Below are 21,183 nucleotides of genomic sequence, written 5' to 3'. Positions count from 1 at the left end.
ATCCAGCTGGTGATCTTGACAAGAGAAACCACTCTAGTGAGCAAAGATAATGCTTTGAGACCCTATACCTGTTATGATATGGTCCGTTTGCTATGGAGTTTGATGCAAACAGACCTAAACCTATTTATCTAAACATTTATATTTATCTGACCATCAGGGTCAGATAGAGATTTAACTTCTGTTTTGTTAATCTTTACAAATATACCAATCCACTCAGATACGTGCATGCTTTATACACTCTTCAGTATGGTTGATATTGAAAGAGATGGCATCAAAATTAGACAGTTCTCCGAGCAGCACTGAGTTAATTTGTACATGCTTTGGCTTTATTTTGTTTCGTGCATGTGCAGGGCCGGCTCTAACTTTTTTGCCGCCCCAAGCAAAAAAGCAGTGCCGCTCCGCCGAAACAACCCGCCCCCCAGCGCCGCCCTGCCCCGCCGAAACAACCCCCCCGAGCGCCACCCTGCCCCGCCGAAACAACCCCCCTCCCAGCGCCACACCACTGAAACAAGCCTCCCGAGGGCCACCGTGCCCCGCCGAAACAACCCGCCCCCCCGAGCGCCGCCCTGCCCCGCCGAAACACCCCGCCGCCCGAGCGCCGCCCTGCCCCGCCGAAACACCCCGCCCCCCCCAGCGCCGCCGTGCCCCGCCGAAACAACCCCCCTCCCAGCGCCGCCCTGCCCCGCCGAAACAACCCCCCTCCCAGCACCGCACCACTGAAACAAGCCTCTCGAGGGCCACCGTGCCCTGCTGAAACAAACAAACAAACAAAAAAACCGAGCGCCGCCCTGTCGAACCAAAAAAAAATCCAACAACCCTGAGCGCCGCCCCGCCACCCGAAGATTGGCCGCCCCTTACAAGGTGCCGCCCCAAGCACGTGCTTGGTCGGCTGGTGCCTGGAGCCAACCCTGCGCATGTGCTCAGAGACTTGCCGCTTGTGCATTGTTAAAGTTTCACTAAAAGGATGGGTTCTCTCAAAGCTGTATTGGAGGGAGGCTCTACACAGGCCGCATGGAACCAGAAACTTTCATGGTGTTATACAAACATCAGCCCACAAAAGCCATCTGGCTCACATGGCAGGAGTGCTGCATATTTGCTGTCTATCGCTCTGACCCAGAAACGTGACCCATACCTGCTGAAGCAATGCTTTGAATGACAAAGATCGCAATCTCTTGGTCAGAACTTCCCCAGACTTTGCAAACATGAATCCCTGAAAAAGGAGAATGGGAAATAAAACAGTTGAATTGAATGTGCTGGGCTGTACAGTCATATTTAGAACAACCTGCTGTAAATGTGATGATATTTTAACCATTCAGCCACACAGTTTACAGAACCTACACAGTGTTTTGGGATATGGTTTGACATGTTAATTTCAAGCTGGTGAAAGGTACCACACACATTCCTGGAAACTGAAATTTCATCGTACTGCCCCACCCACATGCTTCTGCAGCCAGTTGCAGAGGTCAGCAATGGAGTCACCTTCCCTGCTTACTCATTCCTTAGCCTCACTACTGTAGACGAAAATCTAAAGAGGGCCTTTAAAACTTTGGTCAAGCTAGTTGGCCTTAAGTATTAGCCGAGCTTGTTTCTGTGTGTAAGGGGCATAAGGAGGCAAAGCGGAATGGAAAGTCCCCAAAACAGAACAATGGCTTTCTGTGTATAGGGGGCATGAGAAGGCGAAATGGAAAGTCCCCAAACACAATAAATTTGCAATAGCCAAGTTTATGAAATATATAACCGCAATGAAAGCATTAGAAAAGTCACACCGCAGAAGAACTAGATTGGGAAGAACAATAACACAAAAGGCCAAATAAGGGAGATGATTGTTCTTTTTGATTTTTGACCTGTATAAATTTTGCAATGTAGCCCAAATAAGGTAATTAACATGAAAAGTATGTGTAATTTCTTTGTGGTTTTAAGCTTTAAAAGCTTGTGTGTTTCTCAAATCGGGGGGACAGTTCCAATACCAGTCACCCCCTGCACACTTGTAATTAATAAAAGAAGCCTCAGGCTGTGTTCTGATCCAAACACAACGTGTGGTCGTTTTTCCACAACACTCCTCACTCTGCTATCTAACAGTGCTGACTGGGCCGGTGTTTTTTGTAACATACACACCAATGTAGTGGAACTGGGCTGTGCCCAAACGCATTCCCCCTAGGACACAGAACAGTCGGCAGCACCTTTCAGGCATTGAGGCCCTGGGCTGCTTTGTAACTGGCAATCGGGAAGGGTAAGGCTCTGTATTCCATACCAGCCACTTGAGTCATTCAGTGGCTTGGCTCTGGAACAGTTTCTAAGAAACACAGTGAATACAAAGTTGCATTATGTCCCCAGCATACCTCTCAACGAGATCTGAAAATCTTGACCATAATGTATGTGACCAGATACTCAGCTTTGACTTTTCAATGTAGTGAAATTTACCTGGATTATGTGTGTTACTAAGCTGATCACTGCCAGTACAAGACACATGAAAGAAATCAATGTGGTGTTTTTGCTCCTTTTTTCAGCATCTGTTTCTTGAAAAGCCTATGTAAGAAAAGCACAAAGTGATCAGTTACAATAGCTCCGGAAACACTGTAGAAACTATTGAACTTCACCTTCTCTCAGCTCTTCCCCAGCACTGAACTCTGCCACCTCTCAGCTTTCTGCTGCTGGCCAGGAGGTCACTCCACCTCTCCCAGCTGACCTGCCTCTCATCAGCTGCTCCTTCTCCAGCCCTCCACCAGACCCTCCCCTCATTTGCCTGGGAGCTGCAGTCCCATTAAACCCTGCCTCCAGGCTGCCACTTCCCCAGCTCTTATCTGCCTTTCACTGAATGCAGTCACTCCGGCAGACCATCGACCTCCCCTCCAGCTGACTATAGCACCCCTCTTCTCTTGCCTGAAGATAAAAGATTCCCTAAACATCTTGCTCCAACCATTCTCCCTGGCTGCTGCTCCAACTCCTAGGATCATATACTGGAATCCAAAGGAAGACTCCATTTATTTCCTGAAATGATTCAGGAATTAAGGGGTTAATTATTCAGACCATCCCATGGATGTCCCTGGTACTTACAACCATGTTGGAATGCAAGATACCTTGAAGGAGCTTACTGTCTGAAGAGAATGGGTACAATGCAAAGAGCAGGGTCAGGTACAAGGCAGGGAGTCTGCACAACAGTGGAGAGTGGTAAATGAAAACTGAGTTTGATAAGGGAAGGTGATTTGCTTCACTGGAAAGGTGAAGTCATTCCAAATACAGGGCTGGAAAATAGGCAAGAAGTCTCAAGTGGGGAGATGAAATCAAGGGCTTGATCAAGTTCCTACTAAAGTCAATGGAAAGACTTGTAGAGTCCAGTGACAGTGGGAGTAGAAGGAGGCTCTAAGGCATCACTAGAGAGGACTAGCTGGAGGGTCGAGCAGGATTTAAAGTTCTGCATTTGTGCCTGGTTCGTTAGTTTACCATACAGTTCTGAACTTACCCCAATGATTTTTCCATATATAACAGAAAATGCAGGGTGGATGCCACCAGAGAAGGCAGCAGCAATCACGCCAAAGAATATATGCAGCCACTCAGGTTTGTTCAGAGCCAGAATTCTGGAATAAGGCACAGCCGGGAGATTTTCCTCCTACATAAGAGAGAAAATTTAACTATTCCCTGAAAGTTATGGAACATGACAATTTCCTGAGCTAGGGGGTAAATCAATAAACTGTCCTAGCAACTGTTCACAGATAATTCGCCCCAGCCTCCAATGTGCACACTGAATGAGCAAACATATTGAAGATTTGCCGCTCTGTAATTTAAGGTCTTAAAACTGCAATTGCAAGACAAAAAAATCTGCAGGCATAAATTTAACAAAAGGCTAACTGGGGGGTGGGTGGGATGGGGTCTATATAGTTCAGTGAAATGTCAAATAGGGTCAGTGACCGTGGATTGCAGCTTTAACACATGAATCATTATAACGACTGTGACAGACCCAGACCAGTGGGGTACAGGAGTCTGGTAGAGGGCAAATATACTGGTCACTGGATGAGTAGTTTTCTGATCCCTGAGTGACCAGAGCAGGGGCTGCACTAGAGTAATCAGGAACCTGCTAGAACCAGTTAAGGCAGGCAGGATAATTAGGACACGTGGAGCCAATTAAGAAGAAGCTGCTAGAATCAATTAAGGCAGGCTAATCAGGGCACCTGGGTTTTAAAAGGAGCTCACTTCAGTTTGTGGTGTGAGAGTGAGGAGCTGGGAGCAAGAGGCGCAAGGAGCTGAGAGTGAGAGGGTGTGCTGCTGGAGGACTGAGGAGCACAAGCGTTATCAGACACCAGGAGGAAGGTCCTGTGGTGAGAATAAGGAAGGTGGTTGGAGGAGGCCATGGGGAAGTAGCCCAGGGAGTTGTAGCTGTCATGCAGCTGTTACAGGAGGCACTATAGACAGCTGCAGTCCACAGGGCCCTGGGCTGGAACCCGGAGTAGAGAGCGGGCCTGGGTTCTCCGCAAACCTCCCAATTGACCTGGACTGTGGGTTCTTCCAGAGGGGAAGGTCTCTGGGTTGTTCCCCAACCCACATGGTGAATCTCTGAGGCAAGAAAATCCACCAATAAGCACAGGACCCACCAAGATAGAGGAGGAACTTTGTCACACTGGTGTGAGAAGTGGGATCTTGGGGTGCACAGCGCAGCGGAAGAAGGAGGGTGATTTAAAAAAAAAAAGGGAGAGGGTTTATTTTTTTCACCACAATGGATGATGTAGTGCGGGCACTGATACAAGCTATGGAGGCCCAGCAGGAGGCTACCCATGTCCAGGCAGCCACCCAACAGGAGACAGTGCGGCTGCAGCAAGAGACTAATTGCCTGCTGATGGACCAGGCTGCTCAAGACCGAGCTACGTTGCGGGAACTGGTAAACCAGGTAAAGTCCCTTACAGAGCTGAAGAGCGGCCATGATGGGACGCGGCTCATACGGGCCTGCAATTGGCTGCAGAAAATGACACAGGAGGATGATGTAGAGGCATACCTTCTGGCCTTTGAGAGGACAGCCCTACGGGAGGCCTGGCCTCAAGATCAGTGGTCTGGCATCCTTGCCCCATTCCTGTGTGGGGAGGCCCAGAAGGCCTACCATGATCTGCCTGAAGAGGCTGTGGCAGATTACCCCCAGCTGAAAGTAGAGATCCTGGGCAGATCTGGGGTAATGACAGCAGTGCGGGCCCAGCAGTATCATGGTTGGAGGTACCAGGAAGACAAAACCCCGCGGTCCCAATTGTATGACCTCATCCATCTTGCACAAAAGTGGTTGCAAACAGAGTCCCGAAGTCCGGAAGAGATACTAGCGGTTCTGGTCATCGACCAATACATAAGGGGACTACCACCAGACCTTCGTGCCTGGGTAAGCCAGAACGAACCCTCCACCTATGACGAGGTTGTCGCCCTGGTAGAGAGGTGAAGGACACGAGGGAGCTGACCCGACCTGTTAAGGAAGAGGCACCCCGGGTTAAACTAGCAGCGCCGAGCCCTAAAGTTCAGGTGACTGGGCCACCAGGAGGGCCGTGGAAAAAGAGAGAGGCTGAAAGCCCATCAGAGGCCACAAAGAGTTGGAGAACTGAGGGAGAAGAGGATTGTGATGTTAGACTGACCAAACCAAGAGACCGGGGAACGCCTAGGGCTCCATACAGATGTTATGCCTGCGGGGAGTGGGGACACATAGCTGCACAGTGGCCCAATGCTGAGGAGCCTATGCAGTGTAACCTGGGGAACTGGGCAGATCCATGCTCCCTAATCCACCTTGTGGGGGTCTCACTAACCCCACATATGTATTCCAGACCAGTGAAACTAAATGGGGTAGGGACCATGGCACTGGTTGATTCGGGGAGTGCTATTACACTTATCTCAGGGAAGCTCGTGAAGTGTAGTAAGCTGCTGCAGGCTAAACGTACGGGGATAACATGTGTCCACGGGATAGTTAGTTACTACCCCACCATCCCAGTAAAAATCGAGATCCAAGGGAACACTACTGAGGTAGCAGCAGGGGTAGTCCCTAAACTCCTATACCCGGTGCTCATAGGTAGGGACTTCCCAGGGTTTGGAAACTTACTCCCGGTAGAGGGATTGGAGAAAGATGGGAACCCTAATATTGGTGAGGCATCCACAGCAGACTGTCAATCCCCAATCTTCTCTGAAATATCCCCAGATTTGTTCTCCACTCCCAGACAGGGTAGAAAGACAAAAAGGGAAAGAAGGGCAGCTAAAGCCTTGGGAACCCGGATACTGACCCAAAGCCAGAGGGTCGCTCTTGTAGGTAGGCGGACCCGCGCAGCTGAAAAGGAGGCCACGCAGGAGGGAGAAGAACCTGAGTCTGACCCCCACCCTAATGCTTCTGAACCAGTAGAGGCAACAGAGACTGGGGCCCTAGATCTTGGGATTAGCCCCGAGAGAGGAAATTTTGGATGGGACCAGGCAGAAAACCCAAGGTATGACAACATTAGGAAGGAGGTGACTGAAATAGATGGGGTCCCCGTGGAAGGGAAAACCCAGGGACCAGGACCCTACTTCATAATGAAGAAGGATCTCTTATACCGGGTTGCACCAGTACAGAGGCAGAAGGTACAGCAGATCCTAGTACCTCAAAAACACCAGAACGCCATATTAAGTCTTGCTCATAGTCATCTTTTTGGGGGGCATTTGGGGGTAGAGAAGACCCTGGCACGAGTTTTACGACGGTTCTTCTGGCCCAGAGTACATGAAGAAGTGCGGAGGTACTGTGCTTCCTGCCTGGAGTGTCAGCTGCACAGTCCCCATCCCCACTTGAGGGCACCTTTAGTACCCCTTCCCATCATAGAGGTCCCCTTCGAGCGAATAGCCATGGACTTAGTGGGACCCCTGGAGAAGACGGCTCGGGGCCACCAATATATACTTGCTGTTTTGGACTATGCTACTCGCTACCCAGAAGCCGTCCCCCTGCGGAACACGACCTCTAAAACTATAGCCAAAGAGCTGGTGGGGAATCTTTGCCCAAATGGGACTACGGAAGGAGATATTAACTGACCAAGGAACCCCATTTATGTCGAAGCTAATGAAGGTCCTCTGTACGCTGCTCCATATACATATCCTGAGAACTTCAGTCTACCATCCGCAGACTGATGGGTTGGTAGAAAGGTTTAACCGAACCCTCAAGGCTATGATAAGGAAGGTGGTAAGTCGGGACGGGAAGGATTCGGACACCCTACTACCCTACCTTATGTTCGCTATCTGGGAGGTACCTCTGGCCTCAACTGGGTTTTCCCCCTTCGAGTTATTATATGGATGTCACCCCCGTGGCATACTAGATATCGCCAAAGAGATCTGGGAAGAGGAACCCAATAAGGGGAGAAATATAACAGAGCATGTAATGCAGATGCGAGACCGGATAGCCCGGGTTACCTCTATTGTACGGGAGCATTTGGAGAAGGCACAGGAGGTCCAGCAAACCTATTACAATCGCCAGGCAAAAGTGCGACAGTTCCAACCAGGGGATCGGGTTATGGTGTTGGTACCCACGGCAGAAAGCAAGCTTCTGGCCCAATGGCAGGGGCCCTATGAGGTGGTTGAACCCGTGGGGGAAGTAACCTACAAGTTGCGGCAGCCAGGACGCAGAAAACAAGAACAGATTTATCACCTTAACCTTCTGAAACCCTGGCATGCACAAGAGGCATTCACAATGGTCCAAAAAGACCTAACCCAGGAAAACAAGCCTTCCAAACAGGTGACAGTGTCTCCCAATTTAACACCAGACCAGAAGAATGAGGTGTCTGAGATGATCTTCCAGAACCAAGATGTGTTCTCGACAAAACCGGGACATATCACCACATTGTCACGAACCCTGGGGCCAGAGTAACAATGAGGCCCTATCAAATGCCAGCAGCAAAAAGGGAGGAAATAAAAGCAGAAGTAAAAAAATTGCTGAAGTTGGGGATCATCAAAGAATCCCACAGTCAGTGGTCCAGCCCAATCGTGCTGATGCCCAAACCTGATGGCACCACAAGATTTTGCAATGACTTCCAGCGACTAAACGAAGTATCCCAGTTCGACGCGTACCCTATACCTCGCATAGATGAGCTAGTGGACCGTCTGGGTAATGCCCGGTACTTGACAACCCTAGACTTGACAAAGGGGTACTGGCAGATTCCCCTTGCAGAAGATGCAAAGTAAAAGACTGCGTTCTCTACACCAGAGGGTCTTTTTCAATATACTGTCCTCCCTTTTGGACTACATGGGGCCCCAGCTACCTTCCAGCGCCTCATGGACAAGCTATTACGCCCGCATAACAGTTATGCTGCTGCCTACTTGGACGATGTGGTCATTCATACCCCAGAGTGGGAAACCCACCTGGAGAAGGTGGAGGCAGTCCTCAATACCTTCAGGCGAGCTGACCTTACAGCAAACCCTGCCAAGTGCGCTGTAGGGTTTACAGAGGCCAAATATCTTGGCTACATTGTGGGAAAAGGTCTGGTAAAACCCCAAGTGAACAAGTTAGAGGCCATCCAAAATTGGCCCCAACCAAGTCGCAAGAAACAAGTCCGGGCGTTCCTAGGTGTGGTGGGGTATTACCGATGATTTATCCCCCACTTTGCCACAAGGGCAAGCCCCCTGACAGACCTAGTGAAAGCCCGTGGACCTGATCTGGTGAGATGGTCTGACGCAGCAGAGGAAGCATTCACAGACCTACGGACTGCCCTCTGCAGTAACCCTGTACTAATAGCCCCTGATTTCACCAAAGAGTTTATCCTGCAGATGGATGCATCGGAAGTAGGGTTGGGGGCCGTTCTATCACAGATGGTCGGGGAGGAGGAACACCCAATTCTATACCTCAGTCGGAAACTCCTTCCAAGGGAACAAAAATATGCAGTGGTGGAGAGAAAATGCCTTGCTGTAAAATGGGCCATGGAAACATTGCGCTACTACTTGGTCGGGCGCAGATTTGTCCTTGTGACCGACCATGCCCCTCTTCAATGGATGCAGTGGAACAAGGAGAAGAACACAAGGGTGACCAGATAGTTCTTATCCCTCCAACCTTTCCAGTTCTGTGTGCAACACAGAGCAGGGAGCCGTCATGGCAATGCCGATGGCTTGTCACGTGTGCACTGTCTGGCGTCCCAAGCTGCCCAACCCCTTGGCGTTGAGCAGGGGGGAGGGATATGTGACAGATCCAGACCAGTGGGGTACAGGAGTCTGGTAGAGGGCAAATATACTGGTCACTGGATGAGTAGTTTTCTGTTCCCTGAGTGACCAGAGCAGGGGCTGCACTAGAGTAATCAGGAACCTGCTAGAACCAGTTAAGGCAGGCAGGATAATTAGGACACGTGGAGCCAATTAAGAAGAAGCTGCTAGAATCAATTAAGGCAGACTAATCAGGGCACCTGGGTTTTAAAAGGAGCTCACTTCAGTTTGTGGTGCGAGAGTGAGGAGCTGGGAGCAAGAGGCGCAAGGAGCTGAGAGTGAGAGAGTGTGGAGGACTGAGGAGCACAAGCGTTATCAGACACCAGGAGGAAGGTCCTGTGGTGAGAATAAGGAAGGTGTTTGGAGGAGGCTATGGGGGAGTAGCCCAGGGAGTTGTAGCTATCATGCAGCTGTTACAGGAGGCACTATAGACAGCTGCAGTCCACAGGGCCCTGGGCTGGAACCCAGAGTAGAGAGCAGGCCTGGGTTCTCCGCAAACCTCCCAATTGACCTGGACTGTGGGTTCTTCCAGAGGGGAAGGTCTCTGGGCTGTTCCCCAACCCACATGGTGAATCTCTGAGGCAAGAAAATCCGCCAATAAGCACAGGACTCACCAAGATAGAGGAGGAACTTTGTCACACTGGTGTGAGAAGTGAGATCTTGGGGTGCACAGCGCAGCGGAAGAAGGAGGGTGATTTAAAAAAAAAAAAAAGGGAGAGGGTTTATTTTTTTCACCACAATAGATGATGTAGTGCGGGCACTGATACAAGTTACGGAGGCCCAGCAGCAGGCTACCCGTGTCCCGGCAGTATAGAGGACAAACTTTGTCACACGACCTAAAAGTTCCACTGTTCTGAGCACAAAAAAATCAGTCTAGCATTTAGCAGTAATACAATTGGCAATTAGTATGTTAGTCTGTTTTGTCTTTTACAGAATACAGACTATGAATCATTACCAAATGCATGGAAAAGGCATATCAAACAGTGATTTAGGCTTCATCTCCCTTGAAAAATACATGGCAGCACAATTCTGCTTCACTGAACTATTCAAAATGTCCATACATTTGTTGAGGAAGTTGTGGAAAATGAAATGAAAACATAGGAACTGGTACAAATTATTAGATGAGGTTTTGAGCCAGTTGTGATGACCTCGCGTGGTTATCTTTGCCTGTGTTTCAGAGACAGGAAAGCCTGCCCACACTTCAACCATACAAGCCTGCTGAACTTTGTGACATAAATAATTTCATGTCTTCCCATCTGATTTCTTCACTTTACTGTAAACAGTTTGAATTCTGAAGTCATGTATCTTGCCATCTATTTCCTTTGACAAGGCCCAAATGCAACGGTTATGAATAGATAAAAAGTGTGTTCTGCACTTCTGGGTGGTACATTGTAAGAATGCATCCAGTTGCTGCTTATTGTTTGCATCGTGTTCTACCAGTAGACTGTACTATAATAAAAAAGAGCTCCTAAAACAGGGTTTCTTTACTGATGGGTTGCGACCCAAAATTGGGTCATCTGAATGTGTTTAAGGATCACTGGGTGGGCTGGGCTCAACTCCCCACTCCGGGCTTTGTGACCTGATGCACATGGTCGCAACACCATTCTTACAAATTTGGCCTGGTTGACCCCCTCATCAAGGGGGCCGGGCCAAACCTGAGCAGTGCTGCAACCTCTGAGGTTGCAACACCCGGTGGAGGCAGCCAAGCCCAGCTAGCCCTGCGGGACAGGAGCTAGGGTCTGTCTCAAGAGGTGAGACTGATTTGTTTACATCTTTGTTTTCCCTGAAGATTCCCAATTCAAGTATTCACCCAGGTCAATGCTGCATATGGCAGGATCATAGCAAAGGTGACGTGGCTTAAGACCTTTTTAAAAAAGAAAATAGAATGACATTTGTTCCTATTCTTTAGCTATCACTAAACTTTAGGATTAAACTGAATTTTAACACTAACCTCTTTCTCCTTCGTTTTCTTCTTTTCAGATGACTTTTTCTTAGAAGAGGTCTTTCTGCTTTTATGTCTTCTGGATCTCTTGGGAATGCTTCCCATCTCAATGATTCCTGGTTCTTCAAAACCACCAAGATCAGTCAGATTCTCCATCCTGAGATCATCTAGATCCTCTTCCTCATAGTCTTCATCTTCTGTCTCTTCATCACTTTCTGACATCTCATTTTGAGTGTTTCCACCATGACCCTAGTGACAAGCAAAGAACAGTGATACACAGTCACAAGACAGTTTGCAGCAAGGGGAAGGAACAGTATACTTGGTATGGAAACAAACAAAAATAACAACACTTTGGTTACATGGTCACTTTCACATTGTAATTTGTATAGGCCAAGTTCTCTGCCCATATAAGTTGGTGCAATTGCAACTTACTCCAGCAGAGAACTTGGCTCTGTATATCCCCCACCCCATCTATATAGTTCTGTGATGATGTCATCCACCTCTTTTGCTCAATTATGTTTTTGACTGATTACATTGGGTAAATGTGAAGCACTGCTACCGATGAAAAACAACCACTTCCAACTCATAAACAAGATTGACTGATCAACTTTCACTCAACTAGAAAACATGCAGAAACTGCAAAGCGAAAATGGCCCAGCCGTTTGAGTGCAGAACCTGCATGTGTCAGCAACAGTATCAGTGAGATCATAGGCGCCGACATTGTGGGTGCTCTGTGGCTCAAGCAGACACCAAAAAAAAGAAGGGGTGTTCAGCACTCGCAGGGCTGGATAATCTTTTGTGGGTCCCAGCACCTGGACTGTTTGCCCCACCCCAACGTCCCTCCCCCGATTGGCCTCTTCCTCCCCAAGGCCCCACCCGCATTCGACCCAGAGGACCCGCTCTTGCTCAGCCTCTTCCCCCGGAGGCTCGCCTGTGCTCTGCCCAGAGGTCCCACCCCACTCAGCCTCCGTGCCCCCCCCCCCGAGGCCCTGCCCACAGGTCGAGGGGGAGGGGGACGGAGGAGCACCCACCAGCAAATACAAAAATCAGCACCTGTGAGTGAGTTATACAGATAATTTTCTGGAGTAGAGAGATGGCCAATAAATCTGAAGCATTTAGTCAGGAGTGCTCTATCACATCTCATTACCTGCTGCATCACAAGAGAATAGTAGACACCCTTCTGTGTCATGAGTTCATTGTGTGTTCCCTGTTCAACAACAACACCGTTGTGAAATCCAGCAATAATGTCAGCTGTCCGGATTGTGGAGAGCCGGTGAGCTATCACAATGGTGGTACATCCAGCCCTAACCTTACAGGGGGAAAAAAAATGAGAGATTTTCTTTAAAATGTGGTGAAAACCCCCCAGAAAATCCCTACCTAATGGCACAACAATAGTGTGGAAAATACAAGTGTAAAAGCCCTGCTGACCCTTTATAGCTGATCATTATTTCCACGCATGCTGTCTGATTTAACAACCAAAGGACACTTCTGATTACAAATTCCACGTTTATAAAAATGACAGGGAAACATGGATTAATTGTATAGGCGGTGCAGGTACCAATGCCTATAGCTAAGGTTGCCTGACGCTTCCATTTTTAAGACCTGTTGTCAGATGCTTATAACTTTGCCAAGATTTAATTCTTTGGGCTGAAACTTTCCATGCTGGCATCTGCCTCAGACTGGTTTGTTTGTTTATTTTGATTTGTTTTTATTAAATTTCAGCAAAAATGGTTCAATGATTTCTCAGAATGAGGTTAGAGAAAAATAATGTTGTTTTGCCTATATTAAAAAATTCTTATAACTGTTTAATTGAGAAGCTTTATCGACTAAATGCTTGAGAGCAGGGACTTGAAATTTGGAGGAGATGGGCATGTCTCACTGTTACCAGGGATGTGCCTTTTACCATTCCCATGAAAATCTGCCGAAATGTGGCCGAGTTATGAGGCTCTGAAAATTTCAATTTGCATGTGCTCAGTAGAGACTTATTAGAGTTCAGCAGTTAAATTCCCCAAAGAAACAGCCTGAGCTCGCTGCATTGTATGACAGGAGTGCACATGCATCATCCCCACAGAGTGAGTAAACATGTTCCAGCCCAGGATTGTGGGGGCTGAACAGGACTTTGCCTGCAATTTCTCCTTGCCATAGTCAGAGGGAGTTGTGGCTCCAGGCACAGGAAACAAGAGTAGGGAGAGCAGAATGAACAGTGATTATGGAAGGAATCAAAGTTATGCAGTAAAGGATGATCTTGTCTGCAGGAAACCCGCCTTATTTGCTGCAGAAGTTGTAAGGTTTGTAGTGATTGAGGCAGGGGATTGCAGGAAAAGAAAGGATGGTCTCATTATTGCTGTAGCAGCTGAATACTGCCCAGGGCTGGCTCCAGGGTTTTGGCCGCCCCAAGCAGCCAAAAAAAAAAAGCTGCAACTGCGATCTGCAGCTGCACTTCGGCAGGAGGTCCTTCGCTCTGAGTGGGACTGAGGGACCGTCCACCGAATTCCCGCCGAATTCGTGCACCTGCCACCCCTCTCCGGAGTGGCCACCCCAAGCACCTGCTTGCCAAGCTGGTGCCTGGAGCCAGCCCTGATACTGTCCTAGAGAATTGGATTCTAACCCTGTCTCTGTGCTGAGCATTCATGGCTGCAACTGAAGTCAATGGGAGATGTGCTTTTAACGTACATAGCGCAGTATAATGCAAAATTCTCTAAAATACTGAGTCCTGGGCATCACGGATCATGCACCCCAAAGTAGTATGCACTTTCAACATTAACATATCCATGTCTCATTTCCCCTTCTGTAATATGGGAGTAATACTACCACCTTACCTGTCGGGGGTGTTGTGAAGATAAATTCATTAGTGTTTATGAAGCACTCCGATACTAGAGTGATGAGAGGTATAGAAAAGCCCATGAGGAAGTTAATAATTTTGTTTTCAGAGCAGGGTTTGAATGGCATGGGGGCATACATTGAATGCGGAGGATAAAAAGAAATATTGACTAGCACTGAATGTTGAATAGCACCATCCTGTGCACTGAATGAAGCACGGGCCCTGTGGAAAAAATAGTATGTGATCATGTAACTGAAGACTGTCCCCTAATGCAGACACACAAGGGGACCAAATTAATGTTGACCAGGCAACTTTAATTCTGTCATTCCCTACATTTTCAGTGCTTGACTTTGGAACCTTAATGTTCTTTTCATGTAGTGTGTGTGTGTAATTCAGTATAAATCATATTATCTATGCAGAATATAAGGGCTCAGCAACCAAATACTACCCTCAATTACACCGTGCGCTACCGCTGATATTAGAGTTGCCAACTCTGACTGAAGCTATTCCAGGAGATTTTTTTTTCCCCAACATGACAATGTCATTTTCTAAAAATATCCTATTAAAATCTCCTGGATTGCTTTCAATGGTCACAGGGGGATCAATGCCGATTCTGGGAGACTCCAAGCCGATCCTGGAGGGTTGGCAACCCTAACTGATATCAGTGTGGTCAGATGGGTACAAGTGAAGGCAGAATTTAGGCCCACAGACTTAACATTTATTGCAGAAAAATGCTGTGGGCCATATAGTGTCCTTGAGCCACGCATAGAACTTATGCTATTCTGTGTTTATTATTACTGAGTACTAATGGGAGGCCGGCTTTTTCATACAGCTTATTTTTTATGATACACCACTGGTTATATACAAATACACGTCAGAAACTGAAAGCAGTGCTGCAGCCCAGTCCTGTAGGCCTCACTCAGGCGAAGCTCCAGATTCTGTCGCCGACTCACCGTGTGTCCACTTAACCTGTCCGTGCCTCAGTTTCCTCATTTGCAAAATGGAGAAAATGATCCCTAAGTCCCAGCAGTGTTATGAAGATTATTAAAACACCTGTTTAGTGACTGGAGAAGATACAGTGCTGGATAAGCACAATGTGAGACAGGATGTGGTGGAGGCCAGCATTAAAGAAGACGACTTCTGTCTACATGCAAATATCCTGGCAATCAGGAATGATGCTAACAGAAACAGAGCCTGTGATTGCTTTAGCGTTGCCACCTGTCGGGGTTTTATCCGGACAGTCTGGTTTTTGGCTTCTGCGTCCAGGTGCCATTTATGGTTTCCAGGTGCCCAGTTTTTGGCGACCTGGCAACCCTCTCGCACCTGAACAAAAAGCTCAGTTACTGCAGTCTGGGGAGAAGTGTCGGGTCATTAATGCGCACCAGCCTCTGCTCAGCCGGGCCACCTCCTACCTGCAGGCAAGCTCTTTGAGATGGTCCAGCGAGCAATGGTGGGGCGTGGGGAGAGGAGCGACTGATGGAGGCAGGGCCTCAGGGGAAGAGGTGAAAGGGGGGAGGGGTCTCAGGGGTGGCAACCCAAGATTGCTTAATGGAGTTTTCAGTAAAAATTACAGGGTCATATCATCACACCAGAATTTGAGCATGCATCCCTATTGATTTCAATGCCCTCCTTGAAACCAGCGGAGAGCTGTGCTTAAAAACGGACGGCATGCTATAGCCTTTAATGTCAAGTTTGCCATATGGTTGTTGTGCTTCTTAATACTGATTGATAACTCTAGCAATAGGATTCCTACCTTATCAAGAGCTGCTTGCACAATAGATTCACTCTGGGTGTCCAGAGCAGACGTGGCTTCATCCAGCAGCAGAATCCTGGGATTCCTTGCTAGGGCACGAGCAATAGCAATTCGCTGTTTCTGCCCTCCGCTCAGCTGAGCTCCCCTTTCCCCCACCATGGTGTTAAATTTCTGAGAAAACCAGAGGAGCATAGAGATTGCAGAAGGGGTCAATTGAAATCTTTTTACATTCCCACCCCCATTTCATTGTTACTATCACAAACAGAAATTCCCCCTTTTAAAAGTTTTATGATGGATGCTCCAATAAACACTTTAAGAATAATTACTTCTAAAAGAACTGTCTTGGCCAATTACATTCAGTATTTTTTCTCCTTGAGGCAGAGGACAGTTTAAAATTCCTAACGATCGATTTACATTTTTGGCTCTGTCTCACCTTCTAGTTGGCCAGGAATTAGTATGTGGTGTGATGGTTTTCTATTAGCTTAAAGAATGTACTCTAAAATTAGATTTTTCAATTATTATAAAATAGAAGCAACTGAAGTGAAAAAAAAGACAAACTAGAACTGGCTGAAGGAATCCAGCCTTGATTGGCTAACAACACTAACCAGTGACTACTCAGGACACCTCAAAGCAATTTTGTTTGCCAATCTCAACCCAGTTTAAAAAACAAATACAAAAGATGGGAATATTGGAAGTGGGAAAAGATAGATAATACCTAGCAGAAGAAAACAGAATAAAAACAATCTGGTAAATTGAAAAATCTCTCATTGTCCATAGAAATTCCTTATCCACCCTATTAAAAAATGTTGACACATAACATACAGCTAGTATTGTAAATTAAGAACACTGTGGGCCAAATTGTCAATTGGAATAAATTACAAAACATCAGTGAAAAGCTAGTGAAACACCATCTATTTGCACTAGCAGAGAATTTGGGCCACAGAAATTCAGTAGAACCGAGAGAGAATTAAGAATTCGTCATAATTATAAGGTGCTCAAAAGTACATCAACTCACATCAGGCAGCCTGGATATAAAATCAAAAGCATTGGCTTTTTTAGCTGCTTTCTCAATTTCAGAATCAGTAATACCCTCTCTGCCACAGCGAATGTTCTCAGCTATTGTTGTAGCAAACAAACTAGGCTCCTGGCTTACAAGGCCAATACGTTCTCTTAGCCACTTTATATTAAGTGTCCGAATATCTCGTCCATCTAAGGTAACCTGAGTGGAAAGGCATAAATGAAGAGTTTGAGGAAATGTATTATGTTTAAAATAATTAGTTGTTATAATGGTAGAATAATAATGATATAATAATTGACTTAAGTATTTGTTTAGCAGCTTCTCCCATGAAATAAAGCAATAACATTTAAACAAAATGACCAGGAAAAATTAAAAATACATATTCACAATCACCTCACACTAGAAGAATGGAGGGAGTAGGATAAACAAAAAGAATATCCCCAAATATTTAAATCCAAATTTTGACTTCCCTTAATATCAGTAAAGTCCTATCTAGGTTTTTACAATATTCTCATCATCATGGCATACAAGTAATGAAAAATCAGTTTCAGAATTTCGTTGGATGCTATGTATCTTTTGTTCTTTCAAGAATCCAATTTTTTGTAATGTCATTTTAAAGTGTAGGTTTAATCTAGTCAGGAAACTAATCTTCATCCTAGTAACCAGGAATATCGACAGTTCATCCAAACTAACCTCTCCTTGGACTGGATCATAGAATCTCTGTAGCAGCTGAATAGCAGTACTTTTGCCACAGCCACTGGAGCCAACCAGAGCGATGGTCTTCCCCGATTGAACTTTCAGGTTCAGGCCCTTGAGAATCTGGAAATAGAATCTTTATATGTTAGTCTAATAAATATAGAGCTACTTAAATAAATGGTTTGTTTAGAAAAAGGACCATTAAGATGCTTAGCATCATGATCAAGCCAATAATGAGAGGTCTGGTCTAACAGTGCACTGAACTCCCAGGCCTGCTTTTAGTCCTTTGTTCCAATCCTGGTTGGAAAGCACTTTGAAGATGACAAGAAAAAGTTTTTATTACTAATAACAATCTTGCTCTGTTCTATTCTTATTCTATAAAGACTGACCTAAGAAAAAAACTTTGGCTCTGAAAACAAAGTGGGTGTTTTAATATCCCCAATGGAATGAAGAGTCAGGGTTCGACAATCTCTAGAATTTACTAGGGAGGTATTAGTTATGGAGTAATGACACTTTTGATGCTATGTTCACATTTAGGAACATTTTACCTCAGTCTGTTTATCCAATTTGATAAATGTCTAATATTATTAGTGGCCAAAATATTTGTCTCCTATGGGAACTCTTATGTATATTTATATTTAGGCTGATTTATGACTACACATTTTTTTGCAATAAAAGATCAAAACAACAGTAATATTGTTCTCGTCTCCTTATACTATACCAGAAGAACTCCAGTTTTCCAGTAAGCTACTAGCAGATAAGCTTTAGTGTTTGCTTGACCAAGCAAGAGCTTCATTCGCCACCCATTTAACATAATTTCTCATCACGACCATCCCATCTCTAACCTCCCTTTTTAGGTAAGGCAGGAAAGGGTATGTCAAGGTAACACTGACAATAACTAGAATCTTCAGCTCTCTGTGACCCAGTTCATTCCAAATTTAGGTACGAAATGGAGATTGCATTTATCTTGTATGTTGATCATCTTTGGCTGGTGATTGATGAGAACCAGGTATCCAGGATGATTCTTTTAGCTTTGCCAGCTACCTCTGATACCATTGATAATGACCCACTGCTGACACAGGGTGAACTCTGGAAGGGATGGATGGAATCATTTTTGAATGGCTCATTCCAGCCACAGGGCCAATGTGTGGCTCATCTGGCCCAGGATTTCTCTTGTGTAGGGTGATGTGGGATTCTGTCTTGTCACCCTCCAGCTCAATCTGTATGCAAGATCATTAGGGGAAGACAGTGAGACAGTACAGACTACATTGTCTTCAATATTCAGATAACATAGCTCTAGGTCTCTGTTTCATCAGATCCAGCTGGGAGAAGTCGACTGGCTTAGCCAGCAAGTTACAGGGTGGGTTAGATGCAGGCAAGTCAGCTGTGACTCACCTCAGAGATGACTGAGTTTATGCTTGTAGGTTGGAGGAACCCATCAGAAGAAATGGCAGAGCTAACAGCAGCACACTCAACTGAGATTGTAACCTGTTGGATCCACAGCTGCTTTTGCACGCAGGAAGCAGTAGTGGCTAATAGCATTTTGTTTGTCTTTTACACTTGGCCAGAAGGTTCTAAACTTTCAATTCTGGTATAGACGTCAATCCAGAGAGAAGTATTGGATTACTGCAAAGTACCATACATGGGACTCTACAATAAGAGGACTCCCCTCACAAACTTCAGCTGGTGGAAAGTATGGCAGTCTGTTTCTTAGAGGGCATTTTCTGTAGGGAGAATCTTACTTCCATGCTCTGTGATCTGCATTGGCTTCCATTTCATTGTCAGGAATGATTTAGAATAATGGCTTTAACCAATAGGCCTTAAAATAGGTTGAGTCCTGGCTATCTCTAAGATTACTTCTCCCCACATGGGATGTCACAGCAGCTGAGATCTTCTGAAGCACTGACACAAACAGCTTTCTGGGTTTAACCACATGAGGGCTGGAGGTGAGGCATTCTTGGTGAGGAGCTTGAAAGAAGAATTTGCTTCTGATTCAATTCACCAGAGGCCAAATTTACTCACCTTCAGGTTATGCTGTAAGCCCCATTTGTTCTCCCTTGCTTTCTCCAGCAGGTGAAAATGAAGAAAAGGTGGATGATGGTGGTGAAGACAAAAATTTAGTTTTGGAAGGACATTCATCCTGCATTGTTGTTGTATTTTTATAACTGTTATAATAACAACATTTAGCTTTTACATTTAGCTCTTACATAGTACATTTCATACATATATCTCAAAGGACTTTAAAGAGGAGGTCAGTATTACTATCCCCATTTTACAGATGGGGAAACTGAGGAAGAGAGAGGTGAAGTGACTTGCCAAGTGTTACTTTGCAAGCCAGTGGTAGAGTTGAAAATAGAATCCTGGTCTCCTGAATCCTCACCCAATGTTCTTTCAACTAGACCACACTGTGGTGCATAAATACCCAGAGTACAGGATGGACACTTTAAAAAAACTGAATTAAAACAAACACATTAAATTGATAAAATATCAGTTTTCTTTTTAGTCACAGAGATAATGGCAGCAGCTTTTCCCTGCAAAGATGAATTTAATAAGATCACTTACTTTAACATCAGGTCTAGATGGGTAACTGAAATGGATGTTTTTGAATTCAATCTCTCCTTTGAGCTTGTCTGGTCTGTATCCTTCCTTGGCACTGCTATCTAGAAGACGGTGCTGAAGAGAGATTTTGAAAAGGTATTACACATTTCTGTGATTTTACAGTTGTGGCTTTAGATGGATAAGTTCTTTAGAATGGTAAAAGAAACACTGCAACACTACATAGCAGTTTAACTGATCACTGGTTGCTGTATTTCGCCCCAGAGGATTCTGCATATCAGTGAAATGCAGTCCTTGTGTATACCTTGCAAAGCATTTTGGGATAGGTGACAAGGAAAGAACAGGAGTAACTAGAATAATAAAACATTAACTATACCTTAAATCATCCATCTCCCAACATTTACGATGGGCCCAAATCCCTTAGCTCCCTCCCAGCATCTGCCTAGGCAGAATGTGGGTTGAGAATCAGGTCTTGGAGGAATGATGCAGCCTGTAATTGTTGGTAGGCTTAAAATGCATGAGCAAAATAAACAAACTGGGGATTTATTACAAAGTCTTCACCCCTAAAAAGATACCATCATCCTGAGGCTTCCTGCTCTGAAGTCCAATGGAAAATTAGCCGAGCGCTAAATAGCCTGGCCTGGAATTGCTCCTCCACTTGCTGATATCTGTTGGACTGACACTTTTCAATGACCCAGTAACCACCAGCAGAGTTCAAATTTTCTCTTTGAGTAGGAATGGGAAATTTAATGGGGACCTCCTAGGCCCTCTATGCTCCACTCCAAGACCAGCAAAACCAAAAATAAAACCAAACCCTTTGTCTCTGAGTTTTGGTTTCCGATTGGTTCTGGTAGTAGCTTCCAGCTTGTTCTATCTCCATCCAAGACTCTAGGCAATACGGGAAACGAAGTCCTGAGCCTCTGTAGCCATTGTTGCTGTAGTCCGGGGCGAGTCCCCTAAAGACTTGCTTAGTGTAATAGGTCAGGAACAACCAACTCCAGAGGTGGTTACACAGAGTTTGATCACCCTTAATTTAGTTTCTCTGGGCAAAATTCCACACTTTGTTATATCCACACAACCTCACTGAAACCAATAGGCATTTATGGCCATAACAGAGGACAAAACGCAGCCCTTTGTTCTAACCTAATATGAACCTGAGACTGCAGCTATATAACAAACTGCTGTACAAAATTCTAAGAGTTAGTTACTGAAAGTGTGGCATCCCTCTTCCCCAGCAA

General features: G+C 45.8%; 1 protein-coding gene across 2 annotated transcripts in view; it reads right to left on the bottom strand.

Annotated features, from left to right (window-relative positions):
• The window catches only part of LOC112061618 (ATP-dependent translocase ABCB1-like), a 64,337-nt gene that overhangs the window by 19,532 nt on the left and 23,622 nt on the right, over positions 1-21,183 (bottom strand). For both annotated transcript variants that reach the window (XM_065583285.1, XM_065583286.1), the window contains exons 12-20: positions 19,952-20,062; positions 17,387-17,512; positions 16,691-16,894; positions 15,676-15,846; positions 12,249-12,410; positions 11,111-11,350; positions 3,461-3,607; positions 2,422-2,526; positions 1,133-1,210 (exon numbers count right to left, since the gene is read on the bottom strand). In XM_065583285.1, coding sequence (XP_065439357.1) covers positions 1,133-1,210; positions 2,422-2,526; positions 3,461-3,607; positions 11,111-11,350; positions 12,249-12,410; positions 15,676-15,846; positions 16,691-16,894; positions 17,387-17,512; positions 19,952-20,062 — 1,344 coding nt within the window. The remainder of the gene's footprint in view (positions 1-1,132; positions 1,211-2,421; positions 2,527-3,460; positions 3,608-11,110; positions 11,351-12,248; positions 12,411-15,675; positions 15,847-16,690; positions 16,895-17,386; positions 17,513-19,951; positions 20,063-21,183) is intronic.

Source organism: Chrysemys picta, chromosome 2, assembly GCF_011386835.1.
Source record: "Chrysemys picta bellii isolate R12L10 chromosome 2, ASM1138683v2, whole genome shotgun sequence".
Lineage (NCBI taxonomy): Eukaryota > Metazoa > Chordata > Testudines > Emydidae > Chrysemys > Chrysemys picta.
This window is presented reverse-complemented; position numbering and strand designations above follow the sequence as displayed.